At 45.0% G+C, this 21,176-nt stretch overlaps 1 protein-coding gene across 3 annotated transcripts in view; it reads left to right on the top strand.

Annotated features, from left to right (window-relative positions):
• The window catches only part of FBXW4 (F-box and WD repeat domain containing 4), an 83,366-nt gene that overhangs the window by 55,731 nt on the left and 6,459 nt on the right, over positions 1-21,176 (top strand). For 2 of the 3 annotated variants that reach the window (XM_019952763.2, XM_070780700.1), the window contains exon 6: positions 16,286-16,351. The exons of the other annotated variant lie outside the window; for it this stretch is intronic. In XM_019952763.2, coding sequence (XP_019808322.2) covers positions 16,286-16,351 — 66 coding nt within the window. The remainder of the gene's footprint in view (positions 1-16,285; positions 16,352-21,176) is intronic. 3 annotated transcript variants of the gene reach the window in all.

The following is a 21,176-nucleotide window of genomic DNA, read 5'->3' as shown; positions in this document are numbered from 1 at the left end:
CCCTGTTGTGTATAGTTCATGATGCATAGCAGGCCCTACTGGTCTGTCCACCTCCATGATAGAAGGAAAATTCCCTTCCCACTCCTTGACCACTCCTCCATCACCAGTAGCCTTCGGGGGTAATGGTGGAAAATGCCACAGCAATCAGGCTAGGTGGAGGAGTACAGAGCTTCATCTCCACTTCTCCTCTCCCTTTTTGATGGAAGAAAAGTGGTCCAATGATGCAGATGGTAGTAGTGAATCCGTAAATCAACTCTCACACACTCGGTCTCCCTTCTTCTCAGCTTACTTGATGTCACTGTGGGCCTCTCTTTGGAAAGTCATTAGGGCCTCTTTCGTTTTAAGCTCTGTCAGAGTTATGAGGCCAGGGGATGAGGAATGCCATGCAGTCAGGTGATAGGTAGTGTGGGTGGGCTCTCTTGCCCTTTGATTCCTCAGAGAGAGCCTCTTTCTAGAAGGTCTTGATTATACTTTGATGCTTGCCACATGAAAATACCCCACATTGGTGCTTATGTGATGTTGAGAATAAAAATAAGAACCAGGCCAATCAGTCTCTAGGGAATGCCATTGCTGGGCTTAAATGTGACCGTGGGTCAAGGACAACACCACAGAGTCCTCTTTGACCTGTCCTCATCTCTCTTCTCTCTCTGTGTTGTAAACACTTAATGTTCCTGCCTACATCTGAAGTAAGTCTGAGTTTCAGGGTCCCTCTGTGGTTTGTTAACATGGGCATGTTTAGGAAGAATCAGATTTTAAAATGAAACTGTTGAGTTGGTATCTGGTTTATCTGTGTAGCTCTCCAGTTGAGCTCTGTTTTCCTCTCTGGTTCTAGGGGTTCTTGTCTTCCTTCCATCTCATCCCCCTACTCAAATGCCAGCTACTTATGTTTATCAGTTAGTTCAGTCGCTCAGTTGTGTCCGACACTTTGCGACCCCATGAATTGCAGCACGCCAGGCCTCCCTGTCCATCACCAACTCCCGGAGTTCACCCAAACTCATGTCCGTCGAGTCGGTGATGCCATCCAGCCATTTCATCCTCTGTCGTCCCCTTCTCCTCCTGCCACCAATCCCACCCAGCATCAGAGTCTTTTCCAATGAGTCAACTCTTCGCATGAGGTGGCCAAAGTACTGGAGTTTCAGCTTTAGCATCAGTCCTTCCAAAGAACACCCAGGACTGATCTCCTTTAGAATGGACTGGTTGGATCTCCTTGCAGTCCAAGGGACTCTCAAGAGTCTTCTCCAACACCGCAGTTCAAAGGCATCAATTCTTCGGTGCTCAGCTTTCTTCACAGTCCAACTCTCACATCCATACATGACCACAGGAAAAACCATAGCCTTGACTAGACGAACCTTTGTTGGCAAAGTAATGTCTCTGCTTTTGAATATGCTATCTAGGTTGGTCATAACTTTCCTTCCAAGGAGTAAGCGTCTTTTAGTTTCATGGCTGCAGTCACCATCTGCAGTGATTTTGAAGCCCCCAAAAATAAAGTCAGCCATTGTTTCCAGTGTTTCCCTATCTATTTCCCATAAAGTGATGAGGCCAGATTCCATGATCTTAGTTTTCTGAATGTTGAGCTTTAAGCCAACTTTTTCACTCTCCTCTTTCACTTTCATCAAGAGGCTTTTTAGTTCCTCTTCACTTTCTGCCATAAGGGTGGTGTCATCTGCATATCTGAGGTTATTGATATTTCTCCCGGCAATCTTGATTCCATCTTGTGCTTCATCCAGCCCAGTGTTTCTCATGATGTACTCTGCGTAGAAGTTAAATAAGCAGGGTGACAATATACAGCCTTGACATACTCCTTTTCCTGTTTGGAACCAGTCTGTTGTTCCATGTCCAGTTCTAACTGTTGCTTCCTGACCTGCATACAGGTTTCTCAAGAGGCAGGTCAGGTGGTCTGGTATTCCCATCTCTTTCAGAATTTTCCACAGTTTATAGTGATCCACACCGTCAAAGGCTTTGGCATAGTCAATAAAGCAGAAATAGATGTTTTTCTGGACCTCTCTTGCTTTTTCGATGATCCAGTGGATGTTGGCAGTTTGATCTCTGGTTCCTCTGCCTTTTAGAAAAACAGCTTGAACATCTGGAAGTTCACAGTTCACGTATTGCTGAAGCCTGGCTTGGAGAATTTGGAGCATTACTTTACTAGCTTGTGAGATGAGTGCAATTGTGCGGTAGTTTGAGCATTCTTTGGCATTGCCTTTCTTTGGGATTGGAATGAAAACTGACCTTTTCCAGTCCTGTGGCCACTGCTGGGTTTTCCAAATTTGCTGGCACATTGAGTGCAGCACTTTCACAGCATCATCTTTCAGGATTTGAAATAGCTCCACTGGAATTCCATCACCTCCACTAGCTTTGTTCATAATGATGCTTTCTAAGGCCCACTTGACTTCACATTCCGGGATGTCTGGCTCTAGGTGAGTGATCACACCATCATGATTATCTCATTAGGAAACTTGAAAAAGCAGCAGAGCTTGTTTGGCCTTAGTCTCCCCAGGAATCACCAGACCACGTGGGCCACCTAAGCCCAGAAGATGTTAGCAGCCTGGTGACCCTGTCCTGGAGAAGGCAATGGCATCCCACTCCAGTACTCTTGCCTGGAAAATCTCATGGATGGAGGAGCCTGGTAGGCTGCAGTCCATGGGGTCGCTAAGAGTCAGACACGACTTCACTTTCACTTTCACTTTTCACTTTCATGCATTGGAGAAGGAAATGGCAACCCACTCCAGTGTTCTTGCCTGGAGAATCCCAAGGATGGCGGAGCCTGGTGGGCTGCCGTCCATAGGATCGCACAGCGTCGGACACAACTGAAGTGACGCAGCAGCAGCAGACCCAGTCCTTGGGCCTGACCACTACCATGATGACAAATGGACTGCCTAGAGGAAAGAGGAAAAAGTGGATCTGTTTTAAAGCTGGAAATAATTCTGTGCTTAGCTAGCCTTAGCACCATTAGTCATTTGAGTACCTAGTAAGTACGGGGCACTGTGGTGGAGTAAGCCATGGCTTTGACCACTGATAGGCTCCCAGCAGAGTTCAGTAGCTCTCCTGCTTTAAGAAACTGGTTCTTAACCTCTCTACAGAGAAAGTGCTTGTAAAACAGAAGTTTAGGGGGTATATACTATTATATGAGAGCAGAGAGGAAACTGTGGAATTCTCATAGGCAACTGTTTCAGGCCTTAATCACTCAGAAGCCCTCCAGGTGAATGGTCCCTGTCAAAGGGCGTCAGCTAGGTTTAGGAAGGAGCCATGGGACTGTGTGGTTTGTGTGGGGTTCAGAATCACATTGAACTCAGGCACCAGCAAGATGCAGTCCTTTCAGGCAACTTCAAAATGAATATTCTTTATTATCATCCTCCTTTTAATCTCTCATTTCCTATGTTATTTTTTAGATAAGTAATATATAAATATGTTCCATTTGTAAAAAGCTTAAAAATATGTAAATTATAAAATTATATAAAAATATATGAGAATATTAAAAAGGTTCTTTTTCTGTGGCCCTTCCCCTCATTCTTCTCCTTTTTGTAGGAAGTCTGTAGATGTCACTCCAGGTCTTTACACAAATACATGGTTTTGCTCAGTTTTAGGCTCACAATATGCATGTATTCTGTAACTTGAATTCTTCCTCTGGGACCCATGTGGCTCAGAGGTCCTTTGATGTCAGAATGCATTCTTTTTACTGCTGCATTGTGATTCAGAAAAATATGGTTGCACTGTCGTTTACTTAGCCATCCTGCTATTGATGAACACTTAGGTTATTTCCAGTGGTTTGCTATTACAAATAGTGCCTCAGGAAGCATCTGTTTACTTGCCTATTTGTGCATATAGTAAGATATTTTTCTAAGGAAGATACTTAGGAATAAAGTTGCTGGATTGAGGGGTAAGTACATTTAAAAGTTTTTGGATGCTGCCTAATTGCCCTCCACTTGGACTGTATCAGATTCAGTTCAGTTCAGTCGCTCAGTCGTGTCCGACTCTTTACATACCCACAAACAGTATATACATATGTATTTCCTCTTATACTTATCAGTACTGGATAATATCAGATTAAAATTTTTTTTTGTTTCTCTGGAGGGTAAAAAATGATATCCAGTTCTGGTAGTGAGTATAGAATAGTGATTAAAAACTGGACTCTGGAGCCCAGCTGGCTGAGATCAAATCACAAGTCTTCCCACCTGCTAGCTATGTGACTTGGTGAGTTACTTAACCTCCCTATTCCTTAATTTCCTCATCTGTGAAAGGGGGATGATAATGGTAGTACATACCTCATAGTGACTTAATTTTTTTGTTCTTATGGAAAATTTCAAAATATGCAAAAGTAGAATAATTAATCAATTCTTGGCCAATTTTGTTTCATCAATATTGCTCACACACTTTGCCCTCCAATATTATTCTGTAGCAAATATCAGGCATATAAGTAAATATTTCAGTGGATAGTCTAAAAGATAGTGATGGTTTTAAAATGTGATTATAATACCATTATCATATCTAGAAAAATATCACCAAAAATGTAGAATGTGGGTTTGTTGGGCTTTTTTGCCACCCTGTCTGGCATGCTGGATCTTTGTTCCTCTAGCCGGGGAAGGAACTCATGCCCCCTGCAGTGGAAGCCTGGAGTCTTAACCACTGGACCCCCAGGGAAGTCCCTGTAGGAATGTTTTGAGGGTTAAATGAATTAATTATATAGTACCTGGTGTGTGGTAAATGCTCTAGGTATTTGCAGCTATTTTTCATTGTTTTCTGATTTGCAAATCTTTGATTACTAGGAGGGTTAACATTACTGCATGTTTTTTTTTGCCAGGTATATTTTTTTTGCTATATATTACTTACTGAAAATTTGTGCTCATTCATCTGTTTTTTCCCTCTATGGTTTATAGAATATCTTTGTATTTTTGGGGTATTAATCTTTTGACTACTACATATATTTGGTAATTCCTTTCAGCCTGTTGTTTACAGTGTCTGCTGTTGGGTAGTTTTTTGTAATTTGGAGATTAGTTCTGTCATCTCTGCCCTATGGCTTCAGAGTTTTGTCTTATGAATGCCTTCACTACTTTGAGATTATAAAACTATTTTCCTATATTTTCTTCTAACACGTTTATGGGTTTTTGTGTAGTTTTTAAAAATGTTTATGTCCTCAATCCATCTGGAATTGATGTCTGCTGTGAGTTAGGGCTCTAATTTTATTTTTGCCAAATGCATGTCCTATGGTTTCTCTACCATTTATTGATTAGTTCATCCTTCATCCACTGCCTTTAAATGCCACATTTAGGATCTGCTGATTCCCTACAAATATATGGGTATGATTCTGGATTCTTTATTCTGATTCATTGATCTAGTTGTCTATTCTAGCACTGATATTTAGTCAAGTGATTTGTTTCTCATTGTTCTTGTAAAAATATTTCTTAGCTCTTCTTGTTTTCTCTTCCCTATGAATTTTAGAATCAACTGATTAAATAAAAAATCTTGTTTGGATGGGACTGTATTGAATTTATGGGCTAATGATGGGAGAACTGACAGTTGGAGACTTCTCATCCAGGAACATGATGTACCTCTCCACTTACTCAGCAATTCTGTGTCCATTAGTAAAGGATATAGTAGAGTTTTTTTCATATGGGGCTGTCTTAGTTTTTTGTTTCTTTTTGTTTCGCTTTTTTTGGTTAGATTTATTCTTGGCTATTTTACAATTTCTTAATTCTTTTTTGCAAATGGATTTCTAATTTCATTTTGTTTGGTGATTGCTGGTGCATAATAGTTTACATCTGTGGGGATTTGCTGTGTGCCATACATTGCTCTAAGCATCTTATCCCATATAATTTTCTCAGTAAGTCCTAATATTTCTGTTTTATTGTTAAAGCAACTGGGCTTTGTAGCACAGTTAGTTGCTCATTCAAGATCCCATGCCAGCAGTCCTGAGCCCCCACTCCTTTCTCTCTCTCTCTCTCTGTCTAATATGTATTTATTTGGCTGTACTGCACCTCAGCTGCGGCTCATGAGATCTTCAGTCTTCATTGTGTGCGAGATCTTTAGTTGCAGCGTGTGAACGCTTAGTTGTGGCATGTGGGATCTAGTTCCCTGACCAGGGACGGAACCCGGCCCCCCGCAGCTGAGTTGTAGAGTCTCAGCCACTGGACCCCCAGGGAGTCCCCACTCTCCCTTCTACTGTCATACACAGTGTGCCATCCACCTCATCCTGCTCTGAAATTGGTTGCAGTACTTTTAGTTGAATCTTTTGGATTTTCTAGGTAGACAGTTTTAGTGTCCACAAATAACGACCATATGTATTTCTTTTTTTTTTCATGCCTCTTGTTAGGTACATAGTTTTGTGGATCTATATTCATCATTTCTCAGGAAGTCTGACCCAGTTAGTTTTTCCTTTAGCACTGGAATATAGTGCCATTTCTTCTTGGGGGTGGATGGGAGGCTGTACAGATAGAAAAGAGAGTGTAGGAACGTCTCCAACGTGTCTTGTTAATAAATTCAGTAGATTGAATGTATGTTATTCCATTGTACTGTGAGTCTTTGTTTTTGATGTAGTTAATTTTTTCTGTTAATTCTGCCTTTCCATTGCTCAAGTTTGTAAGTTTCTGTTTCTTGAGTGGAATTGGTGCATTTGGGAAGAGCAGCCTCTATACCTCAAGCCTCCTCTTGTTTAGCCTGGGCCAGGGTCTTATATCCTTGGCCAGGCTGCCCTTTTACCACCGGTTAAAATGGAAAACGAGCATTATGTGTTTCCATAGAGGAATTTCCTCCTTGGGAAAGCAGAAAGCCTGTTCTGTTGCTGTTGTTAGAGTCTTTATTAGGAGGGTGAGCCTGGGGAGCCCCAGCCCCTGGACACTTTGCAGAGCCTGACCTAGGTGGCTTACTTGCACCATCCTATCCGGATGCACATGGGCTGAGAGGGGTCTGAGGGGTGTGTGTGTGAGAGAGAGGAGAGACACACAAGACAGGCAGGCAGATAGACACTGGCTGGGACAGGTGTTCCAGGCCTCTGCCCACAGTGGGAGTCAGGGCCAGTCTTGCTCTCTACTGGCCAGTGCTGAGTTGGGAGAAAGAGGCTAGTGGAGCCCCTCCCTGCTGACCTGCGGCTTTCTGTCCTAACCTTGGGCTACTGATCAGTTCCACAGCTTCAGCCCAAGGTGTGCCAGGGCTGCCACTGCTGACACCTGTTTAAGCAGGCAGCTCATTATCGGGTCCACTTGTCTTTGGCCATGAGTCAGTGGGCAGGAATGTTTGGTTATGTTGTGTTTTCTCTTATAAAATGTAAATAATATACTTTTCCCTTTAAAAAGTAGCACATACTCATTAAAGAAGATTTATAAAATAAAATTTAAAAGAAGAAAGAATTGCTAATTACTCTGTTGCCCATGTGCAGTCACTTGAAGCATTTTAGTGAGTTTCATTCTACTCCTTCCTTTTCTAGTCACAGGCTGTTTTTCTAAAAGTTGAAGTATAACGTTATATTAGTTTCACATATACAACATAATGGTTTGATACTAGAATGCAATGCAAAATGATCTCTATCATAAGTCTAGTTACCATGCATCACCTTACATAGTTACGATTATTTTTTTCTTGATGAGAATTTTTAAGATTTACTCTCTTAGCAACTTTCAGATATGCCACACAGTATTATTAACTGTAGCCATCATGCTGTATATTACATCCTCATACTTTATCTATTTTATAACTGGAAGTTTGTACCTTTTGACTCCCTTGTTCCATTTCTCCTGTCTCCTACCTCCTCCCCTTTGGCAACTACCAGTCTGTTCTTTGTATCTGTGAACTTGGTTTTTCATTTGTTTTGTTTTGATTCATTTTGTTCTTTCTTATATTGCACATATAAGTGAAATCATATAGTATTAGTCTTTCTCTGTCTTACCTGTGTCACTTAGCCTAATGCCTTAAGGCCTGTCTGTATCACAAATGGCAAGTGGGTGTGAGTCGCTCAGTCATGTCTGACTCTTTGGAACCCTATGGACTCTAGCCTCTCAGGCTCCTCTGCCCATGGTATTCTCCAGGCAAGAATACTAGAGTAAGTTGCCATGCCCTCTTCCCAGTCCCAGGGGATCTTCCCAATCCAGGGATCAAACCTGGGTCTCTTGCATTGCAGGCAGATTCTTTACCATCTGAACCACCAGGGAAGCCTCAAATGGTAAGATTCCATACTTTTTTCTGACTGAGTGGTATTCCATTGTATATATGCACACCACATCTTTTTATCCATTCATCCACCAGTGCACACTTAGGTTGTTTCCATATCTTGGCTATTTTAAATAAGGCTCCAGTGAGCATGGGGGTGCATGTATCTTTTCAAATTATTATTATTTTTAAAAAACAAATACTCAGAAGTGGAATTACTTGATCATATGGTAGTTCTTCCTTCAAGCTAGGCTTCAGCAGTACTTGAATTGAGAAATTCCAGATGTACAAGCTGGGTTTAGAAAAGGCAGAGCAACCAGAGATCAAATTGCCAACATTCATTGGATCATAGAGAAAGCAAGGGAATTCCAGAAAAATTTCTACTTCTGTTTCATTGACTACATAAAAGCCTTTCACTGTGTAAATCAAAACAAACTGTGGAAAATTCTTAGAGATGGGAATACCAGACCATCTTGCCTGTCTCCTGAGAAACCTGTATGTGGGTCAAGAAGCAACATTTAGAACCTTACACAGAACAACTGACTGGTTCAAAATTGGGAAAGGAGTACGGCAGGGCTGTATATTGTCACCCTGTTTATTTAAATTATATGCAGAGTGCATCACGTGAAATGCCGGGGTGGATGACTCATAAGCTAGAATCAAGATTGCCAGGAAGAAGATCAACAACCTCAGATATGCAGAGGATAACACTCTGATGGCAGAAAGTGAAGAGGAACTAAGGAGCCTCTTGATGAGGGTGAAAGAGGACAGTGAAAGCTGGCTTAAAACTCAACATTTAAAAAAATGAAGATCATGGCATCTGGTCCCATCACTTCATGGCAAATAGAAGGGGAGAAAGTAGAAGCAGTGACAGATTTTCTCTTTTTGGGCTCTAAAATCACTGCGGATGGTGACTGAAGCCATTAAATCAGAAGACATTTGTTTCTTGGAAGGAAAGCTATGGCAAACCTAGATAGCATATTAAAAAGCAAAGACATCACTTTGCCAATGAAGGTCCATATTGTCAAAGCTATAGTTTTCCCAGTAGTCATGTACAGATGTGAGGGTTGGACCATAAGAAGGCTAAGTGCCGAAGAATTGATGCTTTTGAACTGTGGTGTTGGAGAAGACTCTTGAGAGTCCCCTGGACTGCAAGAAGATCAAACCAGTCAATCCTAAAGGAAACCAACCCTGAATATTCAGTGAAAGGACTGATGCTGAAGCTGAAGCTCCAATACTTTGGCCACCTGATGCAAATACTTTTCCACAGGTGCCTCATTGGAAAAGACTGATGCTGGGAAAGATTGAAGGCAAAAGGAGAAGAGGGAGGCAGAGGATGAGATGGTTGGGTGGCATCACCAGTTCAATGGACATGAACTTGGGCAAACTCTGGGAAGTAGTGAGGGACAGGGAGGCCTGGCACGCTACAGTCCGTGGGGTTGCAGAGTCAGACATGACTTAACAACCGAACAACAAATGGTAGTTCTATTTTTCACTTTTTTGAGGAAACTTCACATTGTTTTCCATGGTGGCTGCACCAATTTACATTCCCACCAACAGTGCATGAGGGTTTCCTTTTCTTCACACCCTCTCCAGCAGTGGCTATCTCTTGTCTTTTTGATGACAGCCATTCTAACAGATGTGAAGTGATATCTCATTGTGGTTTGGATTTGGATTTTTCCTGATGATTAACAATGTTTAGAATCTTTTGATGTGCCTGCTAGCTATCTCTATGCCTTCTTTGGAAAAATGTTCGGGTCCTCTGCCCATTTTCTAATCAGATTGTTTGGCTTTCTGCAGGGGAGTTGTGTGAGTTCTTTATATATTTTGGTTATTAGCCCCTTAGTGGATATATGCTTTGCAAATACATTCTGCCATTCATTAGGTTGCCTTTTCATCTTGTTGATGATTTCCTTTCTTTTGCAAAAGTCTCTTAGCTTGATGAGCTCCCACTTGTTTATTTTTGCTTTTGTTGCTTTTGTTTTGGAGTCTCATACAAAAAATCATTGCCAGGAGTGGTGTCACTACTAGGTTTTCTTTTTAGGAGTTTTATGGTTTCAGGTCTTACATTCAAATCTTTAATCCATTTTGAGTTAATTTTTGTGTACAGTATAAGATAGTTGTTTCATTCTTTGGCAAGTGGCTATCCAATTTTCTCAACACTGTTTATTGAAGAGACTGACCGTTCTCCCATTGTGTATGCTTGCCTCTTTTGTAGTTAAAAATAATTAATTATTCTTTAGTTCGATCAACAAAGTTGTATTTAACTTCCCCACTCAGCTATTTTAAAATAGTTCCATTAATGCTGCTTGTACCCTACTTTTTTTTTCTTATAAAACATCTTGTCTATATTCTTTGGGAATATCATTTTAAATGTCTGTTTAATATTACATTAAGTAGATAGACCAGCATTTATTCAACATATTTTTGGTCTTGACCCCTTGAAGACAAGGCACATCCTTCTTTCCCTGTTAATCCATTTTGGTTCAATCACCCATGAAGTTGGGCTAACCTTCTTTTGAATTTTTGTTTTCTGTCTGAAGCATCTCTTTGAGGTAATGGTATGCCAGATGCTATGTGAAATGGACCTTCTTTTTATTTGCCTTAAACTTTACTCATTCAAGTTTCAGAGAGGCATCTTGGTCTTGTTATCCTTTAGTTTGGTGAACGAAGTTGTGTTTACCTTCTCCTCTGTGGTTAAACTTTAGTTCTGGGCACTCCCTCCCCAGCCTTGATAGGCAGGCACTGCTATAGATGGTAGGCCCCACATTGTGCTTCTGACCCCATCACTGATGGGACACTCAGCCTTCTGGTCTGTAGAGAGCATTCAGGTGTATGTACCCCCACTGCAAGGTGGATGTTTGCTGATGAGAACAAGATTTCTTTGTCTCTCTTTTTTGTTCCTTCCCAAATAACATCTATTTCCCTTCCCCTGGGGTGCCCTGTTGACTGGATCTTGGGAACTGGCTGCCTCATCCTTCACCTGCCCAGGACTGTGTCTCTCCTCTTCCTGACTTCTGTTGACCTCCTGTTCCCACTCCGCTGGTCCCTCCCTCACAGTGCTGTCACTGCACTTCTGCCTCTGGCCTAGCCTCACCCGATGAGTTTGTGTGACCTTCGCACTGCATTCATGCTTTGGGACTTAGCCGCTATAATGATGTCCATGGCGCAGGTTAGCAGATGGCGGCAGCAGCAATGAGACCTGACATGTTCTAATGACTCTCTTCTTCCCACCCTTGCTGGCCGAGCTGATGGAGGGGCAGGGGTTTCCTTGAGGCGTTTTAGGAGGGGGCCAAGGGAAATCGGGGGGCACCCAGGTGCCGATGAAGCCTGTGACCTTTGCTGCTATAATATCAGTGTTTCACAAGCAGGGCGGTTCGGGAGCCCACTTGCAGCCCATCAAAAATTGATTTAATTGCAATTTTTCCTCCAATTAGGAGCACTGGAGCCTGACTAATTGGAGTAATAGAGAGTAATAAGGCTCAGATAAAAAGCCTTCCTCGGCGGCCTTTGTATCTCGTGTCAGTGCCTGTCAGAGGTCAGAGAGCTTGCATATTCTATTAGGCAGCCCGGCCTTCATTTGTACAAATTAGTTTACCCAACAGTAATTAAAATGCCAATGCGGGTTGAAGAGAACTGAATACACTTGATGGGCATGTTGGTGAATGATGTGACAGCTCTGGTGGCCTCCCTTGCCAAAGTGTGTCAGCCCAGCTCAGAGGCGGCTGGGGCCTGGGCCAGCTGGGCAGCTCCAGGCCAGCCACGGGGCACAGCTGCCGAGCACACCCTTCTGCTGCCCCTCCTCAGAGCCCCTCCGTCGCTCCTTTCTTCTCCCAGGTGGAGTCATTTGTTCACTTGTCCATTCGTTCATTCAATAAGCATTTGAGTTGTCAGTATGTGGCAGGCATTATACTAGGTGCTGGGGAAAGAACTTATGGGGCACAGGGTGTAAAATCACTTGGGCTCTGGAATTAAGACTGCTGCTGCTGCTGCTGCTGCTGCTGCGGGTTCAAATTCTAGTCCCACTGGTTGCTCCATGTGTGAGCAAGATCAAGGTTGTTACTTCTCTGTGTCTCAGTGTCCTCGTCTGTCAGACATGAGGGAGTAGACAGAGTAGTGCTTTGGAGACTTTGTTTGCAGACTCTAGCACACAGAAAGTGCTCAGTCACTTCCTAGGGTAGTGAAGAGGGTCCAAACAAAGGCAGAGGCAGCATGTATATACCTTCTTTTCACCCTGCCCACACCTGACTGATTTTCCTTCATACTTTCCTCTCCTCTGTTATGTATCTTTGTTATTTTCTATTCCTCAACTTGACTACCAGAACTCCCAACTCTCTTGGTCTCTCTGATGTGAGGGCTCTTATGTCTTCTTCTTGGGCCTATGGATGATCTCTGTGAGGCCAGGTTTTCCTAAGTTGGGACCAGGGGGCCAGTAAGGTAGCTTGGGCATCTGGGCAGGGTGAGACTTTGTAGAGTGGATGAGAAATTGTAGAAGGCTAGCTTCTGATAAGGACTTTCTGGTCCAAAAAGAGAAGAGTTTGTGGAGTCAGAATGACTTTTAGACCCTCAGGGTGAGAGAGTGTATGCATTTGTGTAAGAGCATGTGTGTGTATGTGTGTGCTGACATTTTTAGGTATTGCTGGTTATTGTTACTGCTCAGTTGCTAAGTCGTGTCTGCCTCTTTGTGACCCAATGGACTGTAGCATGCCAGGCTTCCCTGTCCATCACTATCTCCTGGAGTTTTCTCAGATTCATGTCCATTGAGTTGGTGATGCTGTCTAACCATGTCATCCTCTGCTGGCCTCTTCTCCTTTTGCTTTCAATCTTTCCCAGCATTAGGGTCTTTTCCATTGAGTCGGCTCTTCACATCAGGTGGCCAAAGTATTGGAGCTTCAGAATCAGTCCTTCCAGTGAATATTCAGGATTGATTTCCTTTAAGATTGACTGGTTTGATCTCCTTGCAGTCCAAGGGACTCTCAAGAGTTTTCTCCAGCACCACAATTGAAAGCCATCAATCTTTGGCACTCAGCCTTCTTTATGCTCCAACTCTTAAATCCATACATGACTACTGGAAAAACCACAGCTTTGACTATATGAACCTTCGTTGGCAAAGTGATGTCTTTGCTTTTTAATATGCTGTCTAGGTTTATCATAGCTTTCCTTCCAAGGAGCAAGTGTCTTCTAATTTCATGGCTACAATCACTGTCTGCAGTGATTTTGGAGTCCGAGAAAATAAAATCTGTCAACTGTTTCCACTTTTTCTCCATCTATTTACCATGAATTGATGGGACCAGATGTCATGAACTTAGTCTTTTGAATGTTGAGTTTTAAGCCAGCTTTTTCACTGTGCTCTTTTACCCTCATCAAGAGGCTCTTTAGTTCTTCACTTTCTGCCATTACAGTGGTATCATCTGCATATCCGAGGTTGTTGGTATTTTTGCAGGCAATCTTGATTCCAGCTTGTGAGTCATCCAGCCCGGCATTTTGCATTATGTACTCTGCATATAATTTAATAAACAGAGTGACAATATATAGCTTTGTCAATGCTCCTTTCTTCTCATCTGTTATCTGGTTGTGCTTCACTGTACAACTTCACTGTACCAAAACTGTGTCATGTGTTATTCAGGTCTGAGCTTGCAGATTTGGGAATTAATCCTCTAAGAAGCAGAAGGACCCCCTTCACAGCTCCTATGACTAGCTTCCTCTGCTGTGTTGGCTGTGAACTCTGGAAGGCCCTTTCAGTTGAAGTCTGTAGATTTGTTTTGGGCATCTCTTTGGTACCAGACACTGTGCTGGGCACTGGAATACACAAGAGCCACCAGACAGTCCATGATCTCAAAAAGAAGATGAGAAGACAACCCCTCAAATGCCATTTGTCTCGTGCAGGCACGATCAGCGTGTGGCAGGACTTAAGAGGAAGGCCTGTCAGGCTACTGAGCAGCCAGCAGATCCTGCTTCTGCCTGTTGAGTAGGGCTGACCGTCCCTGTCCCTCAGGGGGCTGACAGTCCCTGTGGTTTGGATGTGAATCTTGGTGAACGTTCCAAGCAGGACCTGGCTCCACATCTGCTTAACTGCTGCTTACATGGTTGTTTTTGTTTTGTTTTGACTGAGTGTTAAATTTGATTAAACTCTTCAGATCAGATCAGATCAGTCGCCTTAGGCCCTCATAAATGCCAGAGGGACTCTCTACTCTCCCTCCTGTATCTGCTTCCTGCTTTACATGGTTAAACAAGGGAAAAGGGCAGCTTTTGGAAGGAAATGTTCACAGTTGTTATATCCAGGCAATTAAGAAAGATCCTTATGGGCATGAAGGTGAGAGGCATTCCTCCTGGAGGCAAAGGGTGAGGGTCAGGGGTGGGTGGGCAGGAACAGAGGACAGGAATCCAGGGGCAGGGGTTCCCATCGCTGCTGGGAAGTCAGAGCTGTGGAGGCGCCTCCCCTCTTTCTCCATTGACTGACCTTGATGGTAATTTAGGCCTGTGGCCAGTCAGAGGTCTGCCACAGGCCTCCTTAAGAGTCTGTGTGTCTGTGCTGGTGCCCCTCACCTGGCTCCCTACTTCTCAAAAGTCTGGAGAGCCCTATTGCCTGCATGAATGATTTCTAAGGGCTATTATGTTTCCAACCCAAGGTAATTAGCTTTACCAGTTATTACTGGATTGCCCTCAAGAGAAAAATGTTGGTGGGAGAGGGAAGTGAGGATAACACCTCCTGGCTTTGTAGTTTGGGGCTTCAGTGTCCAGTGGCTGCATACCAGGCTGGGTGTCACCTGGAGCATGACAGAGTGACTGTTTTAGAATACCATTCTAGTTTAGTGGCTACTGGCATGCCTATAGGTTGATAGGAGGCTGGGAAGACTGAGCATGTCCCTAGAGAAGTCTTGATTTGAGGCATGGATGCTCCAGGGTGGTTTATGTGGCCTTTTTGTCTGCCTTGGGTTGAAACATAAACCCCTGCCCTGCAATTTTGATTGTAAATCAGTGGCTTGCCCAGTGCCTGCCCTAACATCTCCTCTATCAGCAACTAGCAGGCCAACCCCCCACCAAGCCAAAGCCATCGGCTTCTCAGAGCCCCAACTGCGGAAATCCATCTCCCCACTGACATGCTTAGGATCAGAGAGCCACAGGTGCTGGGCAGGGCCAGGGCCGATAGGCTGCTGCCCCACAGTGCTAACGTGTCATTAATATGTCCAGGCCCTCCCCCCAAGCCCAGACATGTAGGGACTTGGCCCTTCCCTGCCCCAGGGCTCCTGAGTGACATAACTGCTTTCAGCTCTCTTGTTCCAGTTTAGATTTTCAAGCCCAGTGTTCCTGCAGGCTCCCCCTCCCAACACCTTCCAAATCCTCTGACAAAGGAGTGGTCTGGCACATGGGTTCAAGTTCTAGTCCTAGGACTGTGGCCAGCCTGGCTCATTGAATGGATTCTTCTCACTGGGTTTGGGCCTCCACTTAAAATGAAACTGCAGATTATATATGTTGAACTTTTTAGGGGTTTAAGAGAGGCTCTTAAATATGGGCAATATGGTCAGAGTGTTCCTTCTCTCTCGCCTCTTGGCAGTGTCTGTCATTGTCCTCTAAACTCTGACTTTCATCCCACTCCCACAGCAGTACTGACTGCCTAGGCCCTCACACTCCCTGCTCTCCCACCCTCACCTTTTCATGCCATCACCTGCCTTTCATCATTGGCCTCTTCTCACTTTGGTGCCTTTATGCCTGCTCTGTGCTTGTATCATGTTGCCATATTCCCCAGCTCTTACAACCTTCAGTAAAGCCGCCCAGCCTCCCTCACCGCTGACCAGGGTAGCAGCTTCCAGCGCCCAACAACCTGTTATGGGGAGAAGTTGGTGTTCATACAACTGAAGACCAACAGGCTTGCTCTCCCTTGGCCTCAGTTGCAAATCTAGAGATCCATTCTTAAGCTGCCATTGAACCCGTGGGTCCTCTGGCCAAGCAGCTCTGGGAGGTTACAGCCGTCACTCTAATTCCATATGGTTTCCCACAACTTCTCTGATGGCTCTCCTGGCTGCTTCTCTCAGCTTGGCTTAACCTCATGGTACCCTGGAGAATGAGCACAGCACTTCCAATTGTGTAGCCATTTCCGCCACAAGTTCTGACAAGCCAGACCTGACTCTGCTCTCCTTTTGTTTGGCAGCTCCTTTGTGACAGGGACGGCTTGTTGTGGGCACTTCTCACCCTTAAGAATCTGGGACCTCAACAGGTAAGAGATTCCTGAGCCCACCATGGCTTCCAGGGTGGGTGGGGCTGGAACAGCTGGGAGGCCAAGGAAAGAGCTGCCCAAGCCAGCCCATTTCAGTTGCCTGAGTGGTCCAGGAGGAGGTTGAAAGTAATTAAAAAAAACTGAGAACGTGTGCCCACACAAAAGCCTATATACAAATGTTCAGTAGCTTGATCCTCAACAGTCAAAAAACAGAACAGCCCAAATGTTCTTCAGTGGGTGAATGCTGACTGATGGGGAAAGAAAGTTTGGTATATGCATGCCAGAGAACACTACTGAGCAAGAAGGACAAGAACAGTACTGACACATGCAGCGACTTCTGCGACTCTCAAGGGAATTACGCAGCATAAAGGGAAAAACCTCCAAAGTCCGCACAACCCGACTGGCTCCACTGTGTCACCTTCTCACATAAGATCAATTGTTAGCTTATGGAAACTGTTGAAGTAATTTATAATAGGTGCCTAATTTCATGTAGAACTTATGATAACAGTTAGGATTTATGATACTTCTCTAAGGAGTGCCTTACTGTGTGGCTATAAAAAATTTTATCTATCCTTAGAGATGATTTTTCTAAAAGAAATTTTGGAAGTGCCCACAGATCCTTAAGAAGAACAATAAAGAACAGTTAAAATACACCTAGGTTTTATTTACAATTCTCTGCCTTGGCAGGCTTGACACATTCCCATCTGATTACCTGCTATTCTGTGTTTTTTTTTTTTTTTTTAACTTTTCATTTGAAATAATTATAGATTAATAGGAAGTTACAAAAGTAGGAAGGCAAGGTACCTGTGTAACATCTTATATAATATCAAACCTAGCAAGTTGGTAGGTACAGTTGGTACAGTCTACAGACCTTTAACTGATTCTACTTATTTTGTGTATATAAATTTCTTTGCAGTTTTATCCCATGTGTAGAATCATGTGACTACTGCCCCAATAAAGATACAGAACTGTGCTGTTCATTAGCACAAAGACCCTTCCTATACACCTTCATAGCTGCACCCATCCTCTGCCCCTCCCTCTTGCTCCTAATCCCTGGCAAACCACTTAGATGTTCTTCATCTCTGTAATTTCGTTATTTTGAAGGTATTATATAAATGAAATAATGTATGTAGTATATACGTAATATGTAATCTTTGGAGGTTTTTCCCTTTATGCTGCGTAATTCCCTTGAGTCACAGAAGTCGCTGCGTGTGTCAGTACTGCTCTCGTCCTTCTTGCTCAGTAGTGTTCTCTGGCATGCATATACCAAACTTTCTTTCCCCATCAGTCAGCATTCACCCATTGAAGAACATTTGGGCTGTTCTGTTTCTTGACTGTTGCGGATCAAACTATTGTGTATAGGCTTTTGTGTGGGCACATGTTCTCAGTTTTTTTAATTACTGCCTGGGAATACAATTGCTGGGTCATTTGGTAAGTATGTGCTTAGTTTTTTTACCTGCCAGCCTGTTTTCAGTATCTTACCACTTTATGTTCTGACTCCAGTATCTGAGAGATCTAGTTTCTGCACGTTTCCAACAGCATCTGGTAGTGTCACTAGTTTTTATTTGAATTATTTTAATGGATGTGTTACTTGTGGTTTTGATTCAAATTTCCCTAGTAGCTAATGATGTTGAACATCTTTTCATGTGCTAATTTGCCCTCTATAGATTCTCTTTGGTAAAATGTCTGCTCATGTTTGCCTATCTCTGACTAGATAGTTTGCTTTTTCACTGACGAGGTCACAGAGATAGGCATTTCTGCTGAAAGTCAGTTTTATTTAGTCACGTTGTTGGGTATGCTTGGCATCAGTACTGACCCAGGCCTGGGATGGTAGACGAGCTGGGGCAGTGAGGGTGTGTACCACCCCACTGTGGTCCAGCTGTATCCTGAAGGCTGAGTAACCTTTGAATGGTCTCTTCTGCCTGTGGTTGCCGTGGTGGGGGTATGTTGGGGCACAGATTAGTGGTCAGAATGGAGTTCTAAGGCACCAGCTCCTTCAACAGCATTCTCGTATGAAACCCCTAGACCTCACTAACACTAAACACTGGCCTTTATAGAACCCAGAAAGGACCCAAGTGAGAATGGGTACAAGACAGCTATGGCCTCAGTTCTCACTGGAGCCAGACAGCAAATAGCCACTGCACCCTCTGGCCAGCCTGAGGCTAGGCTGCCCTGGGCATTGCTTGGCTTCACCTGCCTTCTCTCTGGCTCCCAGACTCCTCTCCTCACCACTGAGGAGCCAGGCCTCACTTAAACACCTCTTCCGTCCTCAGGGAAGCTTGAGGACCAGTGGTGCAGGGACTGAAGGGGAATATGCCCTGATGGAGGCATCCACTTTTGGTGGGAGGAAATGGATGGACAGGACAACTGTCTGTAGCTTCTTTCCCAAAGAAGCCCAAGCAGATAATAAAGCCATGTAGAAAATAGGATTAAGGTAATGAACAGGCAGGACAGAGTTTGATCTTTCAATAACAGCAAAGCCTGACTGACAGGCCAATCTGGAAGGTGGAGCAGCATCGAAGGCAGGACTCGGTGGCGGGGCGGTGCTCAGTGCTGGGTGGATTCTTTGCTTTTAACCTGTCACCACTGAAACCTGAGGAGGGCCGGGATTTTCTTTTATGTGTGTGCTCAGCCTGGGGGGAGGAGCACTGGAGGGCAGTTTTGCTCAGAGCATGGCCCCTCCAGAGGCTGCCCTTAGGGTGGTGGTGGGGGCTGGGACACACCTCAGAGGCATAGGCACCTGCTGGGCACCAGCGTGCCCTCATCCATCTGTGCCTCAGGAATGGGTCCTCAGGCAGCCTAGGCTGCTTTTCAGTGTCTGAGGACCTCTTTCAATGTCATCATGGCTCCCTCAAGCCCTCTGTGCCTCAGGATTCCTAGAGCCTCTGTTCTCCCTCTGAGGGCACGAGGAAGCGAGGTGCTAGCTGGAGCACACCGGTCTGAGAGCGGCTGTGGGCACCACGACATTGCCTGGATGGCAGGGAGCTTGGCTGTCCCCAACTCTTCTTCCTCTCCTGCCTCTCTCTCAGAGCTGTGGACCATGGGCTGGGCCCAGCGGCAGGGGACTTCTAACCTGTGTAAACCAGATGGGAAGAAAGATAAGAGTCCTTCCCCCAGTTTGGATGTGCTGGCGTGTTCCTGTTTCCAAGGGTTGATGGTGTTCAGGCCATCCCTGGCCCCCAGGAGCTCTGTCTTGACCCTGCCACTCACCCGCCACTGAGGTATCCCTAGTTAGGCCCTGCGGAACTGTGCCCAAGTCATCCTGTTCCTGACCTTGAGTCTGGAGAAATGAAGGCCCATGTAGTGTTCTCTGTCTGCATTTGCTAAGGGCCCTTGGCTCTGCCCCAGGAATGGTGGTGTCTGTGTGGGGCACACCTCCTGCTGCTGGAAGACCCTGGGGTGGGTGGGGGTTCTGATTGGCCTGACATCACACATAGAGCTTCCCCTGGCTCTGTCCTTACCAAGGTGCATTTGAGCTGGATCTAGCCTTGGTGCCCTGAGATGAGGCATTGGGGACGTGGGCACCAGGATGGAGAGGCCTGAGGTCTCACTCGGCTCTGGAGATTTCCCAGGGGGCCAGCTGTAGCTCCAAGCCAGCCAGGAACTGCTGGGTAAGGAAGAAAGGAGGGGTGGGTTTTGGTGCCTTGGCTCCTCCTAGGGTATTGAGGGTTTGAGTCCTTGGCTAGGTAGTGCACTGCTCAGTATGTGTGTGACTCACACCCCTGCATAATCCCACCTCATCTCCCCTTCCCCTTCTGGCCAGCATCATCCCTGGTGCCCCATGACTCCTCCATTTCCATCCTAAAGCCCCTAAGTCTCCTCTTTCTCAACAGAGGCAGGGGCAGAGAAGCTTCTCACATATTCTGACAGACACCATGTATTTTTCCCTTGGGCTTCTGCTCTACTACCTGACCCCTGTGCCTGAAATACCCCCTCTCTGCCTACTGAAACACTGCTCATTCTTTAGCATGAATAGACCTCTACCACGAGGCACTCCCTGATCCTCACCCCTGTGGCTGGAGATGGTGACCCTTAGAGCATTCATGGGGTCACCCTGTGGGCCACCACGTGGCCTGGAACTTATCTTGGAACCCTGGACCGAACATGGGAGATACACGTCACGGCATCCTACAGCATTGGAATGACAAAGGGTGCCCGGCTACACCCCTTTCTGTCTGCAGAAAAAACTGGGGTCCTGACTTCAGGCTGGGCCACTCTGAGGGCACTGTTAGTGCCCATCCCGCCCAGGTGTGGATTTGTCTCTGCCCCTGACCCTCCACCTGGGGCGGGGGGCCTGGTCCTCAGTCAGGGTGATTATGGGAATTGCCCCTCTTTAAGTATGTGCCTTCTCCTTTGAAAGTATTACTGACAGCTTTTTTCATTTTCTTTTTTCTTTACCTCTTTAAGGAACCCTGTAATTTCTTTCTCTTTCTTTCTTTTTCCCCCCACCCCTTTCCTTTTTCTTTCTTGTCCCCTCTGTCCCCCTGAACTCTTTGAAATTGGCTCTCTGCCTGCTGACACCAAACTGATACTTTGCGTTTCACTTCTCCTTATCCCTTTATGGCAACAGATGTTGAAATTTTGTATCCTTTTATCTGCCCGGCTGCCCCTTCCTGTAATTACGGTCCTCTTGTTAGCAGTACAAAGTGGGCTGCCTGGCTGCCTGGCCTTTGAGCCATTGTGTCTGAACACGTGTGCGCAGGCGGGTGCTGGAGTTGTGCACGCGCACACACGTGCATGTGAGGGGCCTGTGCTTGGAAAGGGCCCTTCCCGCTCACTGGACAGGGCTGGGGCCGGCGAAGCCTTAGTGGGCTTCTCCTGGTCT

The sequence above is a fragment of the Bos indicus genome, chromosome 26 (assembly GCF_029378745.1).
Source record: "Bos indicus isolate NIAB-ARS_2022 breed Sahiwal x Tharparkar chromosome 26, NIAB-ARS_B.indTharparkar_mat_pri_1.0, whole genome shotgun sequence".
Classification (NCBI taxonomy): domain Eukaryota; kingdom Metazoa; phylum Chordata; class Mammalia; order Artiodactyla; family Bovidae; genus Bos; species Bos indicus.
Note: the sequence above shows the minus strand (reverse complement) of the source record. Positions and strands in the feature narration are given on the sequence as shown.